This window comes from Anoplophora glabripennis, unplaced genomic scaffold (genome assembly GCF_000390285.2).
Source record: "Anoplophora glabripennis isolate ALB-LARVAE unplaced genomic scaffold, Agla_2.0 scaffold936, whole genome shotgun sequence".
NCBI classification, from domain to species: domain Eukaryota; kingdom Metazoa; phylum Arthropoda; class Insecta; order Coleoptera; family Cerambycidae; genus Anoplophora; species Anoplophora glabripennis.
In genome coordinates, this window is record NW_019417019.1 from 61,515 (window position 1) to 88,496 (window position 26,982).

General features: G+C 33.5%; 1 protein-coding gene across 1 annotated transcript in view; it reads left to right on the forward strand.

Moving 5' to 3' along the window:
• The first annotated feature begins 12,037 nt into the window (after positions 1-12,037).
• The window catches only part of LOC111692092, a 79,825-nt gene continuing 64,880 nt past the window's right edge, over positions 12,038-26,982 (forward strand). Inside the window, exon 1 of the mRNA XM_023455806.1 lies at positions 12,038-12,087. Within this exon, the coding sequence (XP_023311574.1) occupies positions 12,038-12,087 (50 nt within the window). The remainder of the gene's footprint in view (positions 12,088-26,982) is intronic.

Sequence of the window (26,982 nt, forward strand, 5' to 3'; positions counted from 1 at the left end):
GCCACGCGCGCTGCGGAAAAATTGGAATTTTCACCTATCTTTCCAAAATTGCATTGTCGCGCCCCAAGCCTCTCTAAGCAGTTACAAAACAGACTATCTATGATAGTCGACGTCGACGAGGGCTGATCCGTCAACAGACCTTTTCCGAGCGACGCGGCGCGGGAATTGGATGTTTTCTTCCATATTTCCAATTTTCCTGAAATCGCTTCCAGCTCCATGCAGCCCAAACCACCTTAATGCAGAAGCCTAACATCCCCGATGGTTCGATTTGAGGGCCATGCACCGAAATTGGGTCGAAAATTAGAAGACAAAAAATCTCCGAATGCGAAGAAATTCGGACCTAATTCCATCATTTATCTAGTCAACTCAAAAGAATATCAAAATCCTAAGATGTCGAAAACTAGTCAGGGTTCAGGAAGCTGCCCTAAACCGAAGCCCGCAAAGGAATCACCTGCAGAGAAAGACGACATGTGATCGAACGTCTACCCCGGGAATCTGCCGTATTTTAAGCAGAGACGGTTCCCGCCCAGTGCCTGCTACACGATCAAAATGTTTAGAATAATACTATATGCAAATGTCTATAACCAATATCTATTGTCAAACTATTGCAACATGCTTTGAAGTGACCAATGAAGCAAAACTAAAAAAATCTGCATATGAGTTATATTATCTAAGAAAAAAAAACCCACTCGAGCTTAACTGTCCACCTAGATCAGCCCTACCTACGGCGTCGTAGACCCTCAAACGATACACAGGTCTATGGACAACAGCCCTAAAGCTGTCATACACTACCCCTTCTATGAGGCGCAGTGGAAAAGCTTAAAGGCGCTCTACGAAAATAACTATTAGAAACTAAAATGCTCCTTAAAATCAGTGGAAAAAATTAAAAAGTTTTTAATCAATATGTTTAAATTTTTCTGGATTTCTTTTTTATTAACGTACCGTCCATTCGAAGAGTGTTGAGTATTTACAATTAAATGAATTTAATACAGATAAAATCATATATTTTTTTTCAAATTTTGATCATTTGTAAATCTGTATTTTTTTAAATATAATTGCAATAACCAGCAGTTAGATTTTAATTTTTAATGCAAATGTAGAAAATATCATCAAAATTTGACATGCTAAATATAAGAGCTCTTGTGTGTAATTAAATAAGTGTATAAGCGTTGTATTCTTTAGATAGGTATTAGATTAATCTAACAGACTAAATTAAATTCATATATTTTAGCTAAAATTACCTATTTACTGAAATAGTCCATGTAGGAAACTGACGAAACTGAATATAGCGATGAGAGCCAGCTTACCTGTAACACAAAATCAATAAACAAGTTAATTATAGGTATAAACATTTTAATTACAGATATTTAGAGTAAATGCAGAAGCAAATAACTATTTGTATATAAGTAACTTTACGATATGACGTAATAATATTCATTCAGTTTATTTTGACTCTACATCAGTAGCAAATACAGAGTTTCACCAAGAAGGCTTATTGTTAGATAATAGTCAACACCCTGGTAGAAACTAAAATTAAAAGTTGTTCGTAACCTTTAAAACCAAGTAAATGTTAACCAAACTTGAACATAATTATTAAAACTCAAATAAAAAAATTATAGGGTTAAATGAAATTTAGTAAAACGTTTTACTAACTGTTGGTATCCATACACATACAACAAAATTACTGTATGTTTTGAAAGTAGAATCCATTTAGGAGATTTATGATTTTATTGGCATGTTTCCCGAGGATGTAAAATTTTAAAGGTTTAATTATTATTATTATTACAAATAAGTGGCAAATTTACGTGTCTTTTCACTTTTTTTACTGCCCACGAAAATCTACACGATCATCCGAATATTAGTTAATTTTCGAAAACTGATATTTCCGCGTTCTACCTTTATTTTGCAGTTAATGAATTAGTGAAAAATTACTCTACGTACCTTAAATTGTAGGTAATTTAATTGCCTACAACAAAAAATAACTAATATTCCGATAGGTCGTCTAGATTTTCGTGGGCAGTAAAAAAAAGTGAAAAAAAAAACACATAAAGGAGGTGGGTCGATTTGGGCGGTTTTTGTCCCATTTTGTTTTTGCGATAAAAAATGTGAAAAAATTCCTTTAATATCTACTACCAAAAATGAGTCGATCTGACCCGAAACGGACCACCCACTCACCACCCAGTTTCCCTGTAATCTCTCCAAAATGATGTTATCTAGTGACGGTATTTCCAGTATTTGCGGGGATGTTACAGGGAAACTGGGTGGTGAGTGGGTGGTCCGTTTCGGGTCAGATCGACTCATTTTTGGTAGTAGATATTACAGGAATGTTTTCACATTTTTTATCGCAAAAACAAAATGGGGCAAAAACCGCCCAAATCGACCCACCTCCTTTGCCACTTATTTGCAATTTACCAACTTAGCGTCACTTCCTTCGAATTACCTTTTTGATATTATCATTCTACATACCCTTCACCGTCATAAAGTGCAATAAAATGTCTACTAATAAATATTTTCAAGTTTTCAGGTTTTATTATCTAATTCGACTGGAGTATACAACCACCCATCGCATGGTAGACGGGTAGTCAGTGCCCCTTTTTTTAACAGAATATTTACGCCTAGGGATCTTTTAGAAAGTTGACATTTTTCAAATCGCTGATTAATTTTAAAACTGTAAAATTGTCACAAAATTAAAGGGTCCTAAAGGCGTGAAACCCTTTTAGTACAAATAAAATTACACAAAATACGATTCTCCAATAAGTACAAGGGAGTACCTAACATAATCCATTCAAAATTCTGCACTATCCATTACGCCAATGCATTTATCAAACTGAAGGTCATTATTGGGTAGATGCCAGTAATGTGTTACACAGAAGGACTCCCAATTGGTACATCTACTTTAATTTCTGTTTATTACTATATTCTTCTGTAGTTACAGTTTGTTTTTAAATAACTGTTTTCAAATAAATAACGCCACAACAAAATCTTTATAATCCAATAAAGTTGTGCTCGACTTACAGGGGCCGTAAAAAAATTCCAAATAGGATGATTTTTTCAGGGTTGTTTAGAGACTGCCTCCTAAGTATCAAACCAAAAGATCACACTCGAAATCCTGGTAGAACTTAAGCTATGGGGATGGTTTCCTAAATATGTTTTTAGAGCAAAATGAATGTATCTCTAATACTTACGAGTTACTGCACATTATATGAAAAAAATTGCGCACGCTGCAATGGTGGTCTAGTAAATATGTTTTTGCAGAACCAAAAAAGAGTCAGCTCCATCAGAGCTCCTGAACCTTATTTCATGCCAATGCGGTACAACCTGTAGAGCAGCCTGTGGTTGCCGAAAAGCAGGTTTGTGGTGCACCGTAATGTGCAAACACTGCGCTGACGAGGCTTGCGATAACGCACAACCATTGCCATTATATGAATTTGGAAATGACAGCGATGATGACGATATTGATGACGACCCTGAAAATAGTACGTCACGCACACAGGATGATAGTTCGAACATCGATCCGGATGACGTTGAGGAAGAGATGAATTCACCTTAGCCTTCCTATTCCGGGAAAAGAGAACTGAGTTAATGATTTTCATGCAGATCGTGAATTAGGCCTAAATAGCACTGTAACTTGTTAAGTAGTCGAGACAATAAAAAACTGTATAAAGGCAACTTTTATTAAAGTTATGTTTACAAGACCAGTTCTGGAGTAAATGAATTTTTTGTCATATAATGCCAGTAACTCGTTAAGTATTAGAGATACAAAAAATTTTTATAAGGAAAAGTTGTGCAAAATTTGATCCTCTACAATATTTTGCTCCAAAAAAATGTTTAAGAATTCACCTCCATAGTGCAAGTCGTACCAGTTCGAGTGTGATCTTTTGGTTAGATACTCAGGAGGCAGTCCCCAAGCAACCCTGAAAAAGTCATCCTGTTTGGAATTTTTTTAATAAAATGACATCTTTATTGGATTACTATAGATTTAATAATAAACATTTTTCAGTTCAATTAAAATTGTTGTAGTCTTTATGTGCACTAAAAGGGTTTCACGATATTTACTCAGAATCCTATTATTTTATGACAATTTTGCAAGAACAACTGTTTAAAATTGATCAGGAAAATCAAAAATGTCATAATTTCATGGGCATAGAAATTCTATTAAGATGACACGTCGCTAAGTTATACAAAAGCAATATGTTTTACCAAATTATTTTTCATTGTCATTCAACAATGTAGGTTGATTTAAAAACAACTGGCAACGTTGGTAGCGCACTAATACGCAAATTACAGGTGTACGCAAGAATGAAAGTGCATTTAAAAAAACTAATTATAACTCGATTATTTATTTGATTAAGAAAAAAAAAATTTCTGATTCGTATTCAGGAGAACAAGTACTATTAAAACTGACCCCCATTTAAAGTTACACCCTGTATATAAGAAAATTCTTAGTATAATAACAATCACAAAATTGTACAATCAATTGCGTAATTCTATACAAGGAATATTCAATTAATTTATATTTTTTGATGTGTATACTTCAATGTAAATTTCCATAATTCTATCAGTTTAAGTGGCTAATGTGCAGAAACTACATATTACCAAATTTTAAGTCTATATTTTCAATAGATCTGAAATAATTTTTAAAAAAACGTATTTCACTGCATCTTTGAGAGATTGTGGAGCCCTTAGGAAACGTATTAGATTTTTCGTTTATTTTTATGAGAGGAATCAGCCTTGAAATAACTTTAAAAAGCACACAATAGTCTTTCCAAAGTCAGTTGAACATATATAAAATAACGCCTAGCAATAAAATTTAATGAGTTTCATAGGCGTCCCTAAAAAAGTTTTCTGCTAAGGTAAAAAATTATAATAATTTGTATATAATGTGTAGAAAATTTCTATTATACGTCCTCAAACAATTTTATTATATAGATGGTAAATTTCGTTTTGTTCCGTTTCAAAAGGTCTCCAAAATGCCATGTTGTGATAATATTAGTAAACAAAATATCCCTCTTATTTCTCCCTTTTGCAATTGTAATAATAATATTGTTAATAGAAGGTGCCTATGATAAATTAAAATTACCTGAATCACACCGAATTCCGCATTGCTGCACTGCACTGCTACCGAATTTTTGGCCAGGTGGCCCAGTGCTGCGCTTGCCCGTGTGCTCATTCTTCAACTGGGGCGACCAGACCTGTATATGGGTATGACTAAATAAATATTGGAACCAGTGCCGAGTTGCTGCGTCAGCGACCGAATCTGGTACATACTGCCAACCTCTTGGTTCTTCAATTGAGATCGGAAAGACTATAACAGTTAGTTAGCTGTCTTTTTCATTCAATTTGCGATTATATTCTTTAAAATGCACTGTATATTATAATAACATCACAAAATACAAATAATTGAAACCTGCTGAAAAAATATATTTAATAACGTTTAGTAACGAGGAAATTGATTCTCTCTAACAGAGGAAATAAATTAAATTGCGTGATGGGCTTCGAATGTTTGCGTGTAGAGGCTCAAATGAAATTATCATTACCTCAAGTTACAACTTAATACCAAATTTATTATGCTTATTTTCGTATATTTCATGGTAAAAAATAATTCCGCCTTTTCCATTAATAATTGAAGTGTGTACTGTGCTATACTAAACAGAATATACCATTTATTTATCTTAATCGACCTAAGAATAATAAATATATAACTTTATTAGGGTCTCGGGGCCATGGTAATAGCCATAGCCATTTAATAGACAGACCATTGAAGAATATTCCCGTTTGTCAACACAAACCATTTATTAGGATGCTTAAGATTTAAACTAAAATGATAACGTCACCACCTTGAGTTCTTCCTGTGTACACTTTAAAAAGTAATTTAGTAATTAAAATAATACAGGATATTAAATAATGAAACAAAATGGCCTTAGTGGGTTTGAACTTAATGCAGTAAGGAGCTTCTTCGAGTATCGGTATTTACATACAGGATTAATCCATGAAAATTTATTTTAGAAAAAAAGTTTCCTACGAAGGTTGTAGGAACCCTACAGACTTCAAAAATTCATTTTTAGAGAAAAAAATTGATCATCGTGTATGTAATTTTTGTCAGATAAATTATATATGTTTAAAATGAAACACCTGTTTCTTTATTATATATTTTTATATTTTCTTAAATTCCTCGGTATTTTTTCCAGATGTCTTTTAATTCATATCGACACTATGAATACTCTAAAATCATATAACAATTAAGTTTAAATTAATTCATAATAAAGAGAAATTAATAACACTAAATTGCATTAAATTCGGTAGCGGCTCTTGACTTCCGTAACAAAGAGGGCAGAAAAATTTAGGTACAAAGTATTGAAAAAATAATCAAATATTATTTTAAACACTATTGAAATATAGGAAAAATGTGCTCAACGTTATTTTTTATAATGAAAAGCCATTGTTCTGCTTTTGTCCGAAATAAACTTTTCAATTACTTTTCCATTAAAGTTTGGTATTTCTCGCACCATTAATTTTTCAACAGACAGTATCGCAAATGCTGTTGGTCTGTCTTTAAAATCTGAAGCTTTTACAGTCTCTGAAAAATCACACAAGAAACAATACGTAGATAACAAAATTTTACATTACACGTAAACAAATTTTGTTTAATAAGAAAAAAAGCGGTGGATAGCTATTACCTATTTATCTGCATATCTCCAAGATTTGTCTTAAGAGAATGTTTGAAAAGTGACTAAGTATATTTAGTATATGTTTAACCTGGCGAGAATCTTTTTGTTATTTCTCTTTCAACTTTATAATAAAAAATCGGTTAAATGCAATTAAGAAATTATACAACTGAGTAGGAAATAGAAAAATGCTTCAAAGTAAACGTCATTTAACGCCTCTTGTCATTTGCATTTCCAATGGTGCTACATACAGGGTGTCACAAAATATGTCGACAATCTCTCGAATTTATGCAGGGGACGTTAAAATAATATGACAAGTCCCTATAAAAATTTTCCCTAGAGGGCCCCCTACAAAGATACAGGCCCTTAAAGGACGTCCTTCAAAATATATTTTTTAATACTTTGTGTAATTTATTTATTTTTTTATACGATGAACAACAGATAAATCTCGTTAAAAATTAACCCATGAAAACAATTTGGCTTATTTGGTTTGCCAGGTACCGACTAGCTGTATCGCAATAATATCAATTTTTTACACCCTTTACGATAGTCACAAAAATAATATTTTTGGATAGCTTGATCCTGAAACTAAAAAAAAGACACTCTTGGTTAATATCGCTAAAATGAACTGTTTTCGAGAAAAACCATTTTTGTTTAATATGATTTTTATTATATCCGTAAAGAGCCTATCTAAAAAACACTTTTATTCACATTTGCTTTTTCCTAAAAATAATTAAATTACACAGTATTTTAAAAGTTATTAAAAAATCGATTTTTTTTCTTTTAGGGGCCTGTATCTCCGTAGGAGGGCGCTCTAGGGAAAATTTTTATAGGATCTTGTCATGTTAATTTAACGTCCCCTGTATAAACCCGAGAGATGACCCACATATTCTGGGACACCCCCTATATCAGAATCAGAAACTGTATCCGAGTGCTTCTCGGTGATTTTTTTTCAAAGCTATTGATTACTTTTGGTTTGGAACACTCTTTATATTCTTGAATATAAACACCACGCTAACTCAACTATCTCGGATAGAGAGATGTATTCCATGTTAGCAGGTCCACATATACTTTTTATTACTGCGCAGATTTTAACAGAACTTGAGTCTTTGCGTATCTTAGGCGTTCACTTTTTTATAGCGCAAAAAGTCTTTCCCGAAACACTGTGAAATTCACAGTGTGAATACGCCCGGTATATGTGAATATACCTGGCGAACCGCTGGCGTTCGGCTACCGGTTTTTGTTTTTTATTATAATTTGTTTAATTAATATTAGTTAGTTTTCCTTTCCTTTTGCCACCGACAGGAAGAAAGGTCAATTGCATCACATTTTGGTGAGTTTATTTAGTTTAGTTTTTTTTAATAGTCCACTTGAAAAGGGCTATTTGGGCCCCACCAAACTGTCTACTTTTATTTCCTTAATTTGTTTAACAATATAACCTAGAAAATAATGCTATAGACCGGGGGTCGGCAAGTAATTTTAGGTGCGGTCCGGATACTTTTGAAAATTTTTAACGAGGTCCAGAAAAAAAATTCATATTTCTTATTTTTTTTTATTTTAATTTGGACTCAAATTTAATCTGCTTACTAATTAAGAACTCAAAACACTCACACAATTGTAAAATACTAGAAAAAATGATAAGATTGGCACTTAAACGTAAAAAACATTTTTTAAATAATTTATTTGAGTAATTTATACTTTCAAAAAATGTTTGGCGGTCCAGTATTTTACCTTCCGCGGTCCGAACCTGGACCGCGGTCCGCCAGTTGCCGACCCTTGCTATAGACCAATAATGGAATCATGAGTAGGTGTTTAGAAAAAATTATAGTCGTAACAAAAATGTATTATTTCGACGAAACATGGATAAATGAAGGACATACGGTCTCCAAGGTTTGTTAATATTTAGAAGGATTTTCTATGGGATTAAAGGCACCCCAGAGGGTGGGGAATCGATGGACTTTTTGATAATGATTTACATGTGTTCGATTCGCGACGAACAATTAATTATCATGGACAGTGAAGTATTTGAAAAATGGTTTACATCAATTTTACCTTACTTTGAAACTGGTGCAGTGATTGTTATGGATAACGCTCCTTACTGTAATCGATAAATAGAAAAATTGCCAACATCTGCATCGAGAAAAGGAGAAACCATATAATGCAAAACCTATTGAATATACAAACATATTGAAGTACACGATCTAATGTTACAGTTAAGAAGTATATTACGAATACATAAAAAACAACTAAAGTGAAACATGTATACAATAGTGAAGTTATAATAGAACCACTTATTGTAACTTTACGGCAACAGCAGTGATAGCATTAGTGACAGGAGCAGTAATAGCGACAACAGTAAATAATGATTTTATTTATCCATATAACCTTCGTTTCTAGTGTCTATTGATGTTACATCTCATTTTTCAGTGACGTTTATACTTTAAGTAGTTTTAGTTTTAGTGATTTTGTAACACCTTACTGTTTACAACAGTAAGTAAGTAGAATAAATAGTACTTTTGGAATATTTGGTTATCCAAGGTTATTACAGATTTGTAGGGATAATATGGTTTTCCCAAAATCGACATATATGTTTATTTTTTATATTTAATAATTTCTCTAAAATGAGACACCCATGGAGTCGCATTTCCTTCGTAGCACGAATCAACATGTTGAGATTGTCATTGACTATAATTTTGGGACTAGTATAAATTATCTCATTATGATCGTAGGAGGCTGCGATCAAGCGTGCTTTCAATCTTTACTACCCCTGTACAGGAGAGTAACTGCTGATATAAGGGATTAAACAAATCCTGAGAAAGCATAATATAATATATATTATCCCTGCCTCCGGTACGTAATTTCGAAAATGTACTCCTACGTGCAAACAGCATGGAAGCAATTATATCGAACCCAGACAAGTCAGGCCAAACTGGAGTTAATTTATATTCACTGGCTTACTAATTTGTTATGTATTATAATTTGCGTGGTAAATATAATTTTTGAACAACGGGTTTCGTTAGTCTCTAATTAATACAAGAGAAATAAACATACGGTGTCCCACTTCCAGTCAAATAGTCAATTTTCTATACAAGTTAAAAAAAATCTAAAAAGTTTACCTGGTCCTACCGCAATAGTAAACTTCCTCATTTTAATTTATGGTTTGTACCGATGATTCATAATTATTAGTTCACTGAATAACTGTTTATATCTTTTATATAATAATAATAACTTTTATTTTCCACTAAGACAATATTATAATTGTATGGGAATAGTCACAGCAGCAGACAAACACTTTATAAACAAGATAACGTTAATACAAAAAAACGAACACATAATCATGTTAAAAATTAGCTTTATTCCTAAAAATTTAAGCATATATTAATATATCGCCTTATCCCAAGCTGCTGTTTAATATCCTCGTTCTCATTGATTACTACTTGCTATAATGCCTCGTCACTATAGCCTTTGTTTATACTAGTTAAGACAAATTTTGTATTAACTATCCTTCCTTCTGAAATTTTAACATTTTTATCCTCTTTTAACTTATTAACCATGGATTGCTTCTGTTTATCGTCCTTAAATGTGAGTAACTTTGCCGCTGGTCAGTAGTATAATATTCTTTATGCCTCCTTGCTTTCTTGCTTCTTCTTTAAGTATCTGTTTGGCTTTTTTCATCACCTGTATCGGATTATTTTGATCATCAATTGAGATAGATGCTTGATGCCTATTTATTGCATGGTGGAGTAGTCCACGTCCTCGTCGCTAGTGTCGTCAGTGTATAGAATCTCCTATCTAGTCCTATTTTTTTTGTAATCGTCGCGTATTGTGGCTGTGCTTTCTGTCCGAGTCCGTTATATCATCACTCTGTCTGCATCCCTTGTATCGTCCGTCAGAAATGACAAACATCGTCAGTATTTGCTTTTATGGCTAAAATTGTACCTCCCAATGATTGAAAATTATGAATCGTACCACCGCGGAGCTTTCAGCTGCTCCTCCCGCGTTCCTATTATCTAAACCGATTTCCATCTTCCTTTCAGCTCGTACGGCCGTAATTACTGCCAATACCGTCTTCTCTCTTTCATCTTCTTTCACTCTACCTGTTATGTCCTTCATTTTTATATATTTCGTCCTTCATCCTGCTTATTCATTTCCGGTAAGTTACCTTCCAATCTTCCTGTATTATCACTGGTTTTTTTACTTCTATTACCTTCCCTGTTCGCTACTGAACCTGTTTGGCTTCTTTCTATTCATCCATTGCAATCGGTGTTTTTTGTCTTTTTTCTTCTTTCTTCACCTTCGCTAGTAACTGCTGAACTTGATAGGCCTACTTCGACATCTGGTGATGTTTTTTCCTTACAGTCATATCCGCGCGGATATCCAGGCGTTTCTGTTAGTAGATTTTTCCTGATCTTCTTTACTGCTTGTTGCCATCCTTTCGTCAATTATTGGATCCGAGAAACTGGGTTCTAGCATGGTAAGGTGGCATTCTCGCCAGTGTGTTTCCCTTAGATACCTCTGTTGGTTTATTCTTTGTGTCCATCGACTTTCTTTTATAGGAGCCTTTATCGTTTTTTATCGGTCTTTTCTTGAAAACTGAGTCCTTCCTACTGTCGAAATTACTAAAAACGTGACCTCCAGGTCCCGTAGATTCGGGGACCGACCTTTTCTCCAATACGACTCCCGGCGTCGTCGACGTCGAAAATGAGCTTTCGATGCCTAAATACATTTTAGAACCCGCTGATTCTGAAAAAGACGTTTTTACGATTTCGACGCCCAGCATCCCCAGGCTTCGACAGCGTCGAAATTAAACTATTATCACCCAGATGTACTTCGGTACCCGTAGTATCCGAATTCAGTCTTATTTCAAAATGTCGCGGCGACAATCGAAGCGTCTAGAGTCTATGTACGTGCCTGTATGCACCAGGCATTGCACTTAAGCTGAGGGGGCCTCACCCTTTCCTCTAATTGTATCCTTTTATAACTCGAAGTTTCGGTTTGCACCTCGGGCTTCGCCCCTTCTATGATCCCCATTTTTTGACTATAACACTAAACCCCAGTTTTACTTTCAGCACAACACGTCTGCTCACTTGTGAGACACCTAGAGTTATTGTTTTTCTATTTACATCTATTAACATGGTCTGAATTAACCCGACACGGCGCGAGCTTGAAAGCACTTAACTTGTCTAGCAGTTGAAATCTAAAATCAGTCGATAGGCACCAGCCAGCGAGAACAGTCCATGACCGTCACGAGCTCCAGCAATAGGAAAGTCGCCGTTTGAAGTAAGAGTCCAGCTTATAAAGACTGCACAGCCGCCACCGTTGACCGTAGAGGCCCAGCAATTCAGCTGAATTGGGAATTCAGTTAATGACTAATGAGCGACTACCAGAGCGAACAGTTCTATCCAGCAACCGTCTCAGCGAAGTAAGTTCCGCGCATATTCAATGCGCAAGTCTCTGGAGTTGACCGAAGACCTTGCGGGGTAATTCCACGTCGGAGTTAGATCCGTTCCACCGCTTCTGGAGAACAGGCGTACCATTGAGAGGAAAGTTTAGGTAAAGACTTGACTACTGTCTACTTTGTACTAATCATATATTTCTTTTCAGCTCTCCAGCTCTCCTACTTTGACGACTGTCGTTTCTTTCCGGTATACTTAACTTGATTACGCGTTCGGTTTCGCGTTCTTGGGACGTCGACCCCTTATTCTGTTCTATGAGTTGAAACGCAGGTCGTAACTAATATTTTCTTTCTTTTTATGTAGAGATGGTAGCTACGCCTATAGTGTAGTAAATATAGTTTTGTTTTGTTTGCTTGATCCTTTCCTCACTCCTGGTATCTGCACCACGCTTGCCGTGTTATCCTCTTACCCGCTACCGTTCTGCTAAGTGCTTGCTTTGCTTTTAGTCAGATAGTCGCTTGACACTGTACCGATGGTTTACCGTTTCCAGTCTTCACCTGCGCATTTCATAGTCACCGTCTAACCCTAGCTTTAGAGTAGTAGTGTAGGACTGTATATATACAAAATAGAGTAACCTTTAATAAAATAAATGTAAATATTTATCAAGTCTGACTTTTATTCCTGTATGAAGCCTAACTCTCTCTAGACCCCTGGACATACCAGGCCTTCACTGTAGCTGCCTAAGTAGTGGTGTTTCTGCACGGAAAATAGAAACTAGCGCCCGAGGTAATCGCTGCCGCTCAGTCGTCATAGTGGCAGACGCACTTCGCTGCCAACGAATAAACGAAGTGATAACAAGGAGTTAAGAAGAACGATGAAGGATTATGAGGAACTGGAGAGATTTCTTGGACAAATTTCAAAAAGGACATAAACGTACTGATTTTATTGTATTCGACAAGTGAAAGCCCATCGAACGTTGGAATTGTGATGTCGAAGGACATTAGAAATAGACGCCCTAAAATACATCCTCAAAAGTCCAAGGAAAGCTTGATAAGAAGAGAATAAGTCACGAGAGAATCGGGATTGGCTATAATTTCAATATTCAGGCAATGAAAACGCAATTATTATAATTGGAAAAAGAACTGGAAATTGAAAAGTGAACGCAAGACGTCAAAATAAATACTTGTTGAAATTTGTTGTTGGATTGAAATTTTCTGTCAAAAAATCTAGCAAACAATAAAATATGTTTTGGTTCATCGTATAGACGTTCTGAATTTTGGAGTAACAATAGTGGGCAACATTGTTTCAAAATTAAAGTCTATTTAATTATTGACCTTGAAGAAAAAAATCCATAATTGACATTAATACTACATATACACTATACCCTGTATTTGTGATTCCTAAAACTAATTCGTTTTAAGATACACTTCTTTAGAAAAAACAGAAGTAGTAGACAGTAGACATATTAGTTTCGTGACGCAGACAATGTAAAGATCGTAAGTTAGATGCGCTTCTGATAGCATCGTTATATGTAAGCTTAATACGTGATTCTGGAAAATAACCTCAGCGTATCCGCTGGGAAAAACCTCCTCGTTTCTCTTCTTCGCAGTAAGATTAATACGAGCGGTTGGAATTAGATTGTCTAGATCGAAGTTTTGGGATTGCTGTAACCTTGAGTACCTGTGCCAAATGGATATTTCTAATTATGAAATATCAAGATCGAATTAATTTTTATAAATATAGAATATCTGGGAACTACGCATAAAAAAACGTAGGAGATGATTGTACTCATCAAATCAATGCTAATGAATTTTGATCAAAATAATGTTGAATGTCAGCATCAGGATTTATATTATTGTTAGCTCGGAGTCTACTAAATTCGAAAATTAAGTATTCTTTTATATGTTAAAATTATTTCAATAAATTTTATTGGAAACAATTTTAATGTTTTTTTTTAATTATGGGATGTTATTAGATTTATCAGTATATAATAATAAATAATACCTATCATTTTCCAATATTATTGGTTTTTTCACTTAGATTCACCGCTGAAAATCTGAAAATATTCTTTTCATTCAGCATACAATTCAATATTGTATATAGTCTCCAAAAGAAAATAAAAATTGATTATGACTCACTAAAGCCAAAAGCCTTGAACTAAAAATTTGAGTTTACTATGAAATTCTTTACAAGTTGTATAATAAATTTTCTGTGTTTCCAAAACCAAAAAAAAAAGTTGCAGATAATCAAAACTGCAACTTTTTTTCAATCTATCAACAGAAAAAATAGAGCTAGTCTGTGAACGTCATTAAATAAGATCTAAGGATCTACAACTTTCTTTGTTCAACCGTTTTTCTATTTCTTATAGTTTGTGACGTTGTTTATTTCCTTCGTCGTCCGTCACTATGACGCCTGAGCGGCGGCGGTTACCCTGGGCGCCAGTTACTGTTTCTAGTACAGAAACACCACTACTCGGGCGGCTACAGTGAAGGCACGGTATGCCCAGAGGGTGTAGAGAGAGTTAGACTTCACACAGGAATAAAAGTCACAAATTGGTAAATATTTACATTTATTTGCAGTTCTATTCCAGCTAAATACACTATTCTTCTACTTCCTTTCCTGGGCACGTCTGGTCGGTCGGAACGCTGGAGCGCAACTAACTCTGTAGTATGTAGTACAATTACCTCGTCTCGTCAGGTCTCCTGTCACCTCAAGAATCTTGCGCATCGGATATACGCGGAACCTAACTTAATTCGGCGGTCTTCGGACTGGAGTGGTCTTGGCGACGGCTGAAGATGAACTGAATTTCAAAATTCAGTTTCTTCGGCTCGGATTGGCGGCTGCGCAGTGGATTAATTCTTCGAATGCAGCTTGTTTGCTGTATTCATACGGCGAATCCTGGCGACTGCGCAGTTTCCTCAGGCTGGACGTAGCTTTGGATGGAGCGGCTCATGGACTCGACTCTTGGCTGCGACGGCTGGTGTTGAACTCAACTTCCACGGCGGCTTAATTTCCAACCCCTGATGATGCTTCGGCAGCGGCTGCGTTGTTCTCACAAGAGGGACTTGTAAAATTCTTACTATCCTGCGACGGTAACGTATCTGCTGGCTGGAGCTGTTGGCCGGCTCGACTCGTTGATGCGGCGGCTGGAGACAGATTGAATTTCATGAAGTCGGCTAGCAGGCTATCGACTGCGCGCTAACGCGATGTCGGGTTGATACAGGCGGCGTGGCGTGAAAAATGCAAATGTCATTGTGGTAATCTACATTTAATTAAAACACACAAATGCAAGGTGTCGAAAAATCACTTTGTTACAAGTATATACTTTCATTTATGTTCTCAGAATATTAGAGGACGGTAGTGAATTCACATAAGAGCCTTCATAAATGATTACAAGCCACGTCATCACCGAGCTTAGGCAAACCAATATTGCATTGGTACCGTCACCTAAATTTCTAAATCTTAAGCAGGATTTACAATGTATCACTTTTGATGTACATCCAAAGTGAATCATTCACAGTGAAAGCGTCCTGGGTAATCATCCTCGTTTACATATTTTCATCCAATTTACTGGTTTCACATCCCGCGCACTGTCACTGTTCCTATTTCGTGTCTGTGAAAAGTAAAAGGACAACTAGTAGTGGTACCAGGTGGCAGGATGTGTCATTCCAGAAGGAATGCAAAGATTATCCGCGGAAGCATTGACTTAATTTCACGTGGACTGATACATGAACTTAATTCAATTATATCGATAACTGAACGTCCTGAAAGACGTTGGTGGGTGAAACTATGGGTTTCAAGGAAGGAGAAAAAATCAAGGAGCTTCGTAAAACAAATTTAAATTCAATCAACCAAAACAAACACAAAAAACAACAATAGAGATTCGACTGGCGGTTGTGAAGTGAACAATGGCGGTTTACGTTTTTCACTCGGCATTCACTCTGATGAATCATCGGTTCGGGGAACGATTCTTTCATCAAAAGTTGGTCGGGGGTCAATATAATTCATCCTTCATCTTTAGTGTACACTTTGGATGAAACCAAAATGAAAGGCAATTTACACATATCACTTTGGATGACTCTGCCAAGATGATCATCAAAAGTGACACATGTAAATGAGCCTTTTAGCGTCACCAATATTAATGATTCGTTTACAATGAACCGTTACGTCCACGCTCGAAATAATGCAATCGTTGGTTGGTTGAATAAAAATCTAGTGCAAAATTGCACCAATCGCCAGGCGGTGGAACAGAATGTTGTGTTATAATATAATCTTGGCTTACTATTTTAAATTTAATAAATTTAATTACCCACATGAAGGAGATAAAATTATTGTTTCAAATAAAATTACTAGTCACGTGGATTGTAATCATTTATGAAGGCGCTGTATAACAGAACTTACTAAACATTAAAATAATAAATCAATTCGATAAACTGTTGCATCCTCCTCGCTTATTCCATTAGCAACAAAACAAATTAAAATATGTACCAATTGATTTGGAAATTCATTCGATAAATCGATGTATCTATACAAACAAACCTTATATTTAGAAAAACGTAAATGAAAAGCTATTAACGAAGCGACAAATAGTAATCATATTATCCCTGCACAGTAGCTAAAATATTATATCATTAGAATAAATATTTTTTAATTGTCATTGATACTACATCGACCAATAACTAAAAAGAACAATTAAAATGTGTTAAAGTAAAATGTGAATACTTCACATACCAAACTAAATCTAATGAAAGACCAAGAAAGAAAGAAAACAGTAATTTTAGCAAAAATGCAAAATAAACATTCTCATTAAGATTCTTAAAAAATACGCATATACAAGAAATTATTTTGATGCCAAATCGCCAGTAGAAATGTTAAGTGACAGACCCTGTACAAAGTTTAACAGAACATAGAAGTTATTAGGTCACTGTAATGCCCTTTAAGTATTCTTTACAGAATTTGTCGAGGCTGTATAGAATGCGCCAATTTGGGGTTTAATAGCGAAAACTTGTAAATACTTTATTATGAAGCCTTAAACTTTATAAAATAGACCGGCGGTTTTCTGTTTAACAGTCCATATACTTTTTTATTTTGCCAGTAAGTAACCATTTATCTAAAAAATTTCATAATGATAATATTTAGATGTTTATTAGATTTTTTATAAATTTATCAAAATTTTATGACGCGACGAAGTTGTTTTTTAACTTTATCCTCATGTTAATGTCTTCAGAAAGGAAATAAAGATTTGCGAGAGCCTGACTAAATAACGAATACTGCTCTTATTTAATTGTTTTTGACCATATAACCTTGTATATCCACTGCATCCTCAATAATTTACAACTCAACGGAAACGTCTCATTTTAAGATGATGAAGCTAAGTGAGTAGAAAACAGACATATTTATAAATTTTTTAAAACCAGTGGCATGCACTTGCAATCCGTCAGAGGATTCAAAATTGATTTTAAAAAATTATAAAATCTATACTGAACGGAAACGTTTCATTTTACCAGGATGAAATTCGGTGAGTAGGAAACAAACATTTACTATTTTTTTTAAATCAGCGTCATGCACTCGCAAACTGTTGGAGGAAACGAAATTGAAAAAAAGGATAACTGTACATTTACAAAACGGAAAATTATTATTTTGGCAGAATGAATCTCGCAAAGTGTCGAAAGAGTCAAAGTTAAAAATAAAAAAGTAAAACATTACGTTTACAAACCAGAAACGTATGTATCATTTCCTGAAAAAAATAGATGGTTGGAAAGCAGATATATTTATAATTTTTGTTACTTGTACTGGCAAGCCATCAGAGGTACCGAAATTGGGAAAAAAATAAAACTTTAAACATAGATAATTGAAAAGCCCCATTTTCACAAGATGGAGCTCAATGCCTAAAGACATATATGTTATTTTTTTAAAATCAGTGGCGCATAGACTCGCAAGCTGTCGGAGAGATCGAAATTGGGAAAAATGTAAACTCTATGTCTACGAAACGGACACGCATCATTTTAACAGGACAAAACTCGGGGGGCGGAATGATAGAAATCGTAAAAAAATATTAAACTATACATTTACAAAGCGGAAACCCCTCATTATAACAGGAAAACTCGGTGGGTGCAAAACAGGCATATTTATGAATTTATTTAAATCAGTGGCACGTACTAGCAAACCGTCAGAAGGGTCGAAATTGGGAAAATGTACACTCTGAACATACATATTCAAAACTTTTTATTTTAACAGGTTCAAACAATTGATAAATGTGATCTCTTTCTTTCTTTTTCTTGTATGGCCTTCCAGTTTCAAAAAAAATTCATCAATCAAATCAAATCGTAATATTGATATTCCTGTTGTCTTAATGTTTTTACATTTTCTTCCTTCTACTACAAATATTTGTTCTCATAAGTACGAGTTTTGCAAATATGTATTTATTTTTAATTCTGCAGATATTAGAACGTATTCTATATAGATGAATGTATATGATCAATTCCGTGACACCTGGCTGCTAACTTTGGCTGCTGCCTTCACACTGGTATGAAATAACAATTTTAATATTGCTCTAGTTTTTAAAGGGGATTATCGCGTTGCTTGAAAAGTTTTCATACTTTTTATTTGAAATCAGTTATTATTAAGCTTTATAAAATAGCAGTAGGACGTTGTAGTTTTTAAAAGCATTATATATGTTATTTGGAAAGTTTTCATTGTTTTTAATTGAAACCAATTATGTTTCATAAATATTATAAAGATAAGTATAGGATGATAGTTTAATTGAATTTTCCTTTTCATTTCTTTATTTTCTATATGGGTACCTAAATATATTGATTATACACTGAGAAAATTATTATGTAACATCAAACTAACCTGTAAGTTCAGATATGATTTATTTAAAATTTAAGTTATTTAAATGTTTATTATCTACGTAGAATAATACATATCTTTTATAATTTTACTTTTAAATTATTGTAAATTTGAAAGTAGTTTAAATTAAATAAAACATAACTATTACTCCTTTTAAGACTATTTATTATTAACTTTATGAATGGTAAATATTACATAAACTATTTCTGTTACAAATGCACTGAAATAAATAATTTAATATTAATATGACTTCGCTAGTTGACTAGTTTATTAAACTTGTGAAAAAGAAACGAACCTATTTAACGTTAATAACTAGTTAGTTTGATTTAAACGAGACTTATTTATCTTGCGTGTTTTCATGCGGAGGTCCATAAACCACTGAAGCAAAGCTTGTCCATATCTATGTAACTAAGCGGACAATTAAAGTCATATAGTTATTAATATTATACATATATTTTGTGAAATTAAGTGTTTCTGTTATGGTTTATGTTCCTATATTGGTTTTTATTATATTATGCACGTGCATGGACTTAAATTGTTTGATATCGCTGATACTAGACGAGACGGAATACAGAATGTCTAGGTTAAATATAAACATATGCTGCTTAAAAGAGCATAAATGAACGGTAAAAAGATTTAAAATTTGATAGTACTGTAGTATTGTATTTAAAGTATTATCAAATGTACTATAATAGTAAATATACGAGTGCAAGGTGCGTTCCAAAGTAAAAAGAATTCAGAAATAGGTATTTCTAGTGAGGCCATCTATTGCTATTGGCATTGCATGCGTCGGAAATGCAGATCCTTCACTGGTATACTGTCAAAATTTCATGACATTTGGACGAATATAAGTGTGTGTACTGACATTATGTTTGTGTCATCGATACAAAAGTGAGCAGCGAACAAAGAGCTAATATTAAGTTTTGTATTACCGAAACGTTTGTTTCATCTGATGAACCAAGTTTATGGTGATGATTGTTTATCTCGTGGCAGAGTTCATGGGTGGTATACGCGGTTTAAAAACGATTGTAAGGACATAAATGATGAGTAACACGTTGGTCAACCGAAATCCGTGATCACCCATCAAAACTGTGGGTGTATTCGTCAGTCAGCCAAAATCATTGTTGAAATTCACGGAATTGGAAACGAGCATCTCAAAAACATCAGTTTAAGCATTTTGGCCGAACATTTGGGCTACCGAAAAGTGTGTGCACGGCTTGTTCCGCACAAGTTCACTGACGTCCAAAAATAGGGTTTTTTCTATAATTCAGAATTTGGTTCGAATAAGATTTTTTATAAAGTAAATATTTTATAAAACATAGATATCACACTAATTGGCATAGTATAAACTGTTTTACTAAATTGTATGCCTTTTAAAATGGTCAAAAATTTTAAAATTTAAAGCTGATTCGAAACGCAATCGTACTGGTGATGACGTATTAAAATAGTTCTAGGACGGGCTAAGTAATGTTGGTTGCGGTAATTTGCCACTGCGACTGTCATTCATGTTCGCAATGTTCACATGTCGACATCGACGCCAATCCATAAGTGTGGTTATATGTTACATTTTACTCATAGACCTAATATAATATACTTAAATCTATGATTTTACTCGTGCTGCATAAGTGAAGTTATTAAAATTACAATAGTTAACTTTCTTCTTTATTTATCTACAATCGCATTGTCTACAGAAGGATTGGTGAAAGCTTCTAATAGTTTACCAAAAATAGACATTGTTATGGTAATGAAATTCATTGAAAGTGATGATCGTTTTAATGCACCTGATAGAGGAGTAAAAGACCCTGAATGTTATGATTTTAATTGGTGAAGAAGCTGTGTGTACAATATTATTTTTATAATTGTATAGGGATAGGGTATGTTTGCTACTATGGTTTGGTCTTGCTTGTACTCTGACACTTTTATACCTAACATTTGTAGAAGGCAAATTTAATTCCATCGTTTGTTCTGGGTGTTTGAAAACTGTTGACTGGTCACATTGCTTAAGAGTTGTACTACTTACAGGTTTTAGGTCTATTTGAAAAAATTTAATAAATTCTTGTTTATTTACATTGCTGGTGCTTGCTTGAGATTCATCATCATCTGTTGTTAACTCTTGTTAATATCTTTTACTATATCTTGTCTTTGTCGTTTTATAAAAGCAGAATCCTTAGGGGTACTTGTAGCTCTCTTTCCACATTACTGATCTTCAGAAATATGTGAAACCACATCTTGTTTTAGTTTGATTTTTCCACCTATTAGTTTGAAATGCACATAGTTTTCCATGTCTTCTGCTAACTAAAATATAACAAGAGTTTTAAGCATCTTGTAAAAATTATTATGAAATTACCTATTTACATTAAAGTAATCTTCACAACATAAGAAACTACTTCGTGATTTGGGCATATCTCTTCTAACTGCTTTAAACCATTTCAGCTTTCTAGAACAGTCCGTTGGTACAGTTAGAAAATGTTTATTTGAATCATTTATTGAAGTATTTGTACAAGATGGTACAAAACGCCACATAAAATTTCACACAGTTCACACTATATGTATAGAATGCTCGCGTCACAAAATATAAAAAAATCTCGCGCGTGCGTTGACATTGACAATATATACTTTGTTACGTCATCTTCGAGTAATGCAATTCATAGTACACCACGCAAATATGTTTATCGTGGCAAATGTTACGGCTTTAATTTGGAGATTGAATTACATCTAAAATAGATGAAAAATAATAAAATATATATATGGTGTTATTATAGTTGAGTTCTAGAAGCACTCTATACAATTTTTGAAAAAAGTGATAAAACTCTATTGCTCACAATTCACTTTTGAAGATTTGACATCATCAAAGAGGACAAAAACTTTTACAACATGGTGACTGGTGACGAAATGTGGCGTTTCCAATACGATCCAGAAACTAAGCACCAAAGGGCCGAGTGGAAGGCGCCAGTCAAGCCAAAACCCAAAAAATGTTGAAGAAGTCAAAAGTGAAGACAATTGACTTGCTTGTACGATTCCAAGGTCATTGTCCACAAAGAGTTCGTTCCACCGGCGCAAACTGTTAATACACAATTCTATCTTGGCGTTTTGAAGCGTTTGGTGCATCGTATTCGGCCAGAATATCGCGCAGAAAGAAGTTGGCGTTTATTGCATGATAATGCGTCATCGACCCACACTGGTGACAGATTTTATTAAAAATCGCATTTTAACTGTCATCCACTCCCCCTATTCGACTGATTTGGCACCGTGCCACTTTTACCATTTCGGAAAATGCATTTGTCGATGAAAGGAAAGTGTTTTGTGAAAGTAGAAGCCATCCAAATAACTTGTGCCGACATCCTGAAGGACATCCTGGACGACGATCTAAAACACTCTTTGACATGCTTTTAGACAGTGCAAATCGCTTCAGAAAGGGACTATTTTGAATAAAAATAAATTGATTTTGTCAAAAAAAACTTTTCGTTGTTCCTATTTTTAAAAACTCCTATTTACTTTGGAACGTACTTTCTATAACATTTACATAAAAGCTGGGCTTTCAAAGATTTTAAACTTGTAATAAATAACACTCAAACTTCATATGCTAGACTATACTTAAACCTAAAATTAGTTTAGAACAAATGGAGATGATTTAATGTAAACTGATGTTTCTCTCAGTGTATTATTCTTCCATTTTCAACATTTCTCTGTAACGTAAAACCTCGGAACAGAGAGTCAGTTAATTAAATCTTTATATTTTTACATTATTAAGAAAACTTCATCTTGAGAGAGGAAGGAATGACATTTTCGACAACTTCTGTTATTTCACACAAATTAATTATTCACCCGAACCGTAATTGGGTAAGTTCTTTAAATTAAATTAGGCAGTGAAAGTAGAAAATTGCTTCGCTCATTCGTAAAAAGAACAATATATTTGTGATTTCATTTGAAGATTTATATCCTGAATTAGTAACAGATGTAAGTTATTTCATGACTAATTAATCTAGTTTCGAACTGTAATTTGAGTGGTAGATATAAATCATTAATAATTATTATAGTTTAGCTAAGTTTCTGAGAAGTCAAACTTCAGTGGGGATTATTTACACGTTAATTAAGTTCCCTCCTAAGTAATTTTGAAATAAAAATCTATTCATCATTGTAATAACCAGAAAATGTTTATTTTAATTCAGCGTTTATTTTTTAATATGAATTATTTTAAATACAAAATACACAAAAAGAGCATCGTTAAAAATGCATCAAATTATGCCAGAAAGTGTTTCGCAATAAAAGACATTCCGGAGAAGGGAAAGTGGAATATTTAAAAAATGTTTATAAATATAAACCAGTTCTATACAGGGTGTCCGCAAATTTCACCGACAAAGTTTGACTGCACATACACGACGATAAATAAAGACGATCTACGAAAAAAAGTTAAATAAAATTTTTTTTGTTTTTGAGTTACAAGCCTTCAAATTTGTCAAAAATAAAACTAATAACTTCATAATCCTTTTACCCATCGCGTTAAAATCTGGTACATTTATTTGGACAATTATTGCATATTATTTCTTAACGCTTTAGTCAAGTCGATATACTGGGTGATAGTTTTCTCTGGTTACCTCTCCCTTTTAGCGGTCAAAGCTTTTACAGTGGTCTTTTTTTTTAAAGCGGGCGGCAACATTAAAAAAGTCGAAAATGCCTTTAAATAGAAATTTTAAAAAAATATTGTCTTGAGAAAATCGCCTACAGAAAGCCATTCTCGAGGAAAATGGCATTATTTGCATGTGTATACGTTTCGGTTTAAAACTTTCCTTTCAGTTCTCGATGAAAATAAGATCTTGATTGTTGTGGGTATCAGGTAATGTGATTTGCCATTATTTCATTAAATAAATTTCATGAAGAAATTGCCAATTTCAAATTAATTTGTTTCAGTTAATTGAAGAATATAAAACCAGTTCTAATTTATTGGTCGATTTTGGTAATTTTTAGTGGCTTTTAATTTATATTCATTAATGCCAATGTTAGTTAGGTACATTAAAAAATGGCGGTTACTTTCTACAACTTTGACACTTTTGTATTTATATCGCAAATTTATATGACTCTAATAGGGTATATTGTTTTATATTCAAATATCTTTCTTATGGTCAGGGGTGCAAAATGCAGTACAATAAGAGATAATTTCAAAGCAAGAAATTTTCAATAACTGTATTGTATACATTACTTAAACATAGAATATTCAACTTAGGTATTGTTAATATTTATGATGACAACGTGATACTTAGAGAAATTATTGGAAATAATATATAATATAATGGAATATAATAGAAATTATTGAAAGTAATACTTTATACTTAAAGAAATTATTGAAAATAATGGCTTTTATGGAATTTTAATCTAAACTTTTACAACTAATTTATTACGTATACCTTCAAATATAATTGCAATTAAATTAAAGTGCTAATTGTTTTATACAGAAAAACCAGACTTAACAATGTCCGTCAGTCCGTTTTTGTAGCTTTTTTGTTCGTCGTTCTTCGTTGTCCTTGAAAATAGTCGTGTTACAGCATAAAGTTATTGTAATTCGGTAAGCCCCGAGGGAGAAAATTCTGACCATACACTATTTCCTATNAGTCAGTTTTATAAAATTTTACCGTTATTCAAATAAAAGTTACCCACACGCACGACAATGGCCACAGTTGCATATACATTCCAAAGTCACCTTCAAGCACGTTTACCTGTGGAAGGATAGCTGATGTGGATGTTTATAATCCAATTTCTTACAAATTCTGCACTGTCTAACCATATTCACACCTTAAAAGTTTATCCAAAATACATGTATAAACACTAATCACGTTTCACTTACTAAAATCACAACTATTTTCTAACAAGAGACGCCATATTCTGCCAACCACGGCAGAACGAACGAGGAACACGCTACAAATTATTGCGTAGTTGCCAAGTCTTCAAACATGGCAAATATGAAAAATGAAAAATAGTTTAATATGTACAGAATTTAACAATATTGTATGCATAACTTAATAATACTATCCTATAATAATAATTTTCACAATTGTGATAAAAAATTGCGATAAAAATATTAAGTACATTTCCAGTATAATTATACAGCTGACAACAATGATACAATTAGACTGTGAATAGACCAGGCTTCATCTAGAAATGTAAATAAATAAGTCCCCTTTATTTAAATGTCCTTGGGTATTGTTAATATTTATGATGACAACGTGATACTTAGAGAAATTATTGGAAATAATACGAGTATATAATATAATGGAATATAATAGAAATGATTGAAAGTAATACTTTATACTTAAAGAAATTATTGAAAATAATGGCTTGTATGGAATTTTAATCTAAACTTTTACAACTAATTTATTACGTATACCTTCAAATATAATTGCAATTAAATTAAAGTGCTAATTGTTTTATACAGAAAAACCAGACTTAACAATGTCCGTCAGTCCGTTTTTGTAGCTTTTTTGTTCGTCGTTCTTCGTTGTCCTTGAAAATAGTCAAGTGTTACAGCATAAAGTTATTGTAATTCGGTAAGCCCCGAGGGAGAAAATTCTGACCATACACTATTTCCTATAAACCCACATTTCCTAGAACTTTCCTTCATTACCTACAACCCAAATTTTCTTGCATTACCTGATACAGAAAAACGTGATATTTTTTATTGCAAACGAGAAATCGAAAAAATTTCATTTCATCGATCACAGCGTCATCTATCATCAATCGAAAAAAATATTTCAAACAAATCCAACGTACTTTTAGATACTTTTTAGATACTTTCAAATATGTAATAAAAAATGGGGGTTCCTATTTAAGATTTCAAAGTTACTCCCCTCCCCACCTAAAAGAGGTGAGGGAGTGGGACTAATTTTACTATTATTTCCCCCGCGGGATATTTGATTATTTACATTTTTTTGCAGGGTGTTTATTTCAGTGGCGCGAGTGCGGTGACGCACTCCTTCATCTAAAATTTCCGTTTGGTTGTGGAATTTAAAATTATTTTTAATTTTATATAAATTTTATGTATAATTATAATTCTATATTGTGCAAAACCGTACTTATCTTATCAGCTTCGACATCACCTGTTACATGAGTGTTGCACAATAATGAAAAAGTAATATTAATGGTCGGTGGAAGGAGCACAAAAAACAAGCGCTTAGGTAGGGAATTCTGGAAGGAAGCCTAAAGAGTTGAAGATAGGCAGTTGAAGTGAGCACAATGGGCAGATAGGTAGCAAGACGATCGGCGGACAGTGTAGTGTGAAAAATATAGAAGTAGTGGAAAATTAAGTGTTTAACCGGTATTAGTTAGCAGGTAATATTCTTTAAGTACTTTGTTGTTAATTGTTCTATGTAATCTTATGATTGTAATGGTTATAGATGTTTCATGATAATAATTCTTTGTATGTTTAGCTTCCATTGCTTTAAAGCTCAAGGGCATATATTTTTCTAAAGTAAAATTGTTATAATTATTCTTAAAGATTGCTCATTATGTATTTCATGTTAAAATATATACAGGGTGTTTCATAATATATGCGCAGGACTTCAGGATGTGATAGCTCGTCCAAAAATTTGAAAAAAAGCTTGTATTAACTTACCCTCTAAAATGCACAATTTTCGAGATACAGGGTGTTGAAATTGTAAAAAAAATTTCGTTTTTTTGCAAATATCTCCGGAACCGTTTATCGTACAGAAAACAGCTTTTGTAAGCATTTACTACTCATAATAAGCTATGTTCTGCGCGAGAAAAAAATTTTTTCAAAGTCATAATTGGTGAAGATTTTGAAGGGGAAGTGGGTGTTTTTCTCCCCAACTTCTACGCCACTGGAAAAAGTACGGTTTTGAGACGCCCATTTGAACCGCCAATGTTTTCTACACAAAAAAAGTACTCTTGGTCATAAGCTCTAAAGTTGACCGTTTTCGAGAAAAATCTACTTTTATGTTGAAAAACATGGTCAATTTTTTTAAATAAAATTTTTTTACTAATTAAACAAAATTTATTTAATCGTTAGAACAAGTAACAAAACCAAACGTTAACTTCATAGTTGCAAAATTTAAAAAAAA